Source organism: Triplophysa dalaica, chromosome 10 (genome assembly GCF_015846415.1).
Source record: "Triplophysa dalaica isolate WHDGS20190420 chromosome 10, ASM1584641v1, whole genome shotgun sequence".
Classification (NCBI taxonomy): Eukaryota; Metazoa; Chordata; class Actinopteri; order Cypriniformes; family Nemacheilidae; genus Triplophysa; species Triplophysa dalaica.
The window spans coordinates 1,224,098-1,226,155 of NC_079551.1; the positions used below are offsets into that span (position 1 = coordinate 1,224,098).

The 2,058-nt window shown below is 35.6% G+C and overlaps 1 protein-coding gene across 1 annotated transcript; it reads left to right on the top strand.

Moving 5' to 3' along the window:
• Positions 1 to 433: 433 nt before the first annotated feature.
• Positions 434 to 1,740, top strand: LOC130429827 (uncharacterized; the record flags this gene model as incomplete). The annotated part of the gene is made up of 4 exons (XM_056758644.1): positions 434 to 749; positions 846 to 1,142; positions 1,487 to 1,540; positions 1,631 to 1,740. Coding segments are annotated over 4 exons (777 nt in total), but the record flags the coding sequence as incomplete, so codon positions are not given.
• Between the last annotated feature and the right edge of the window lie 318 nt (positions 1,741 to 2,058).

Genomic DNA, 2,058 nt, shown 5'->3' on the forward strand with positions numbered 1-2,058 from the left:
TTGGATAGTTTTCCCTACTTTAGAAAAATGTAATTTTTGTGAGCATGATTGTTTTGCTCAGTGTTTACCAAAACATCTGCAGATAAAACAAACTTAAACATTTATAAATAATATTCAATGTACAGCTCTACATATCCTATTGAGTACTTATTGAATAGTTCAATTTGACTGCAAAATGAAAAAACTTTCTACTGTATAAAGCTATATATAAAATATTTAGTGATTATAGATACAATATAATTTTTTATTGACAATTGGAAGTTGACATAAACAGTAGTTTGTAGATTGTTGATATTTTTTTATACTTTAATATTTAACATTTACTATACTGTAGTAAATGCTGTAGTATACATAGTACATTTTGCTCCAATACTTATCATAAGAGCCTTACTAACTGCTAAAGTGTTGATTGTGTTTGTGTTGTTCAGGTGTGTTTGGTGATGAAGTGAAGTCAGTGTCAGTGATGGAGGGACTTTCTGTTACTCTACACACTGGTACACAACTACACACACGATATGTGATCCAGTGGAGGTTTGGTGTTCAGACTCCAGATGAGATTATAGCTGAAATCAACAGAAAAGCCAATATTGAATCATTTATCAGTGAGAGATTGAAGAATCATGTAGAGATAGACGATCAGACTGGATCTCTCATCATCACAAACATCACAACTCAACACTCTGGACTTTATCATGTAGAGATCTTTGGAAATAAATTTCAATACAAACGGTTCAATGTTACTGTCTATGGTGAGATGAGAAATATTATAATCACTCTTTCAAACATGCTGTATGCCAACATATATATATATATTTTAATGTAATTGATTCTCAAATGTTTTTCAGCTCATCTGCCTGTTCCTGTTATCTCCAGAGTCTCTTCTCAATGTTCTTCATCATCTTCATCATCATGTTGTTGTGTGTTGTGTTCAGTGATGAATGTGTCACATGATGTGAGTGTCTCCTGGTACAAAGGAAAGAGTTTATTGTCCAGCATCAGTGTGTCTGATCTCAACATCAGACTCTCTCTACCTCTGGAGGTGGAATATCAGGATACAAACACATACAGATGTGTGGTCAACAATCCCATCACAAACCTCACACAACATCTACACATCAATCAACTCTTTCACACGTGTGCAGGTGAGTTTCACCTTTGTGTTTTAAGACACACTTTCTATTGATAATGTACGTTGTTAATGCTACCAAATATTTCAGTTGTGTTACATTTATTATTTTTTCAGCTAGTCTGTCTGTTCCTGTCATCTCCAGAGTCTCTTCTCAATGCTCTTCATCATCTTCATCATCATGTTGTTGTGTGTTGTGTTCAGTGATGAATGTGTCACATGATGTGAGTGTCTCCTGGTACAAAGGAAAGAGTTTATTGTCCAGCATCAGTGTGTCTGATCTCAACATCAGATTCTCTCTACCTCTGGAGGTGGAATATCAGGATACAAACACATACAGATGTGTGGTCAACAATCCAGTCAGCAACCAGACTCAACATCTCAACATCACTGATGTCTGTCACAAGTGTCCAGGTGAGTCATGTGATGTTTACACTTTTCAAAGTTTTTTGCTCTTAATTGGAAAATATTCTTGTTTGTCTTTCCTTTAATTCTGTCCTTCAGTTTGTGTCAGCTGTTGTGGATTCACTGAAGCTGTGATCCGATTGGTCGTCTCTGCTCTGGTGGGCGTGGCGACTGTTGCTGTTCTGATCTATGACTTCAGATCCAGATGAGAATTATGGTGGTTTTTCCATTATAGTGTTGAGTTTTCTTATATAAAATAATACATTTAGTTAGTTATAGGTTTCATGTATTCTTATGAAACAATATTGGGCCTCGTGTATAAGTATGAGCTCATGAACACCTGCATGAACAACAAGCATCTTATCTTAGCTGCACGTACACCACAAATAAGTTTTAATAAGGAAGTTTGGTTTGTCTCATAGAGTCAAGGACGCTGGTATCTCTAAACAGTGAGCTCATTTTAACAAAGTAATGTTATGAGTCTGAACACTTGAACATCTGCACACACACCAAATATCTTTTAACAC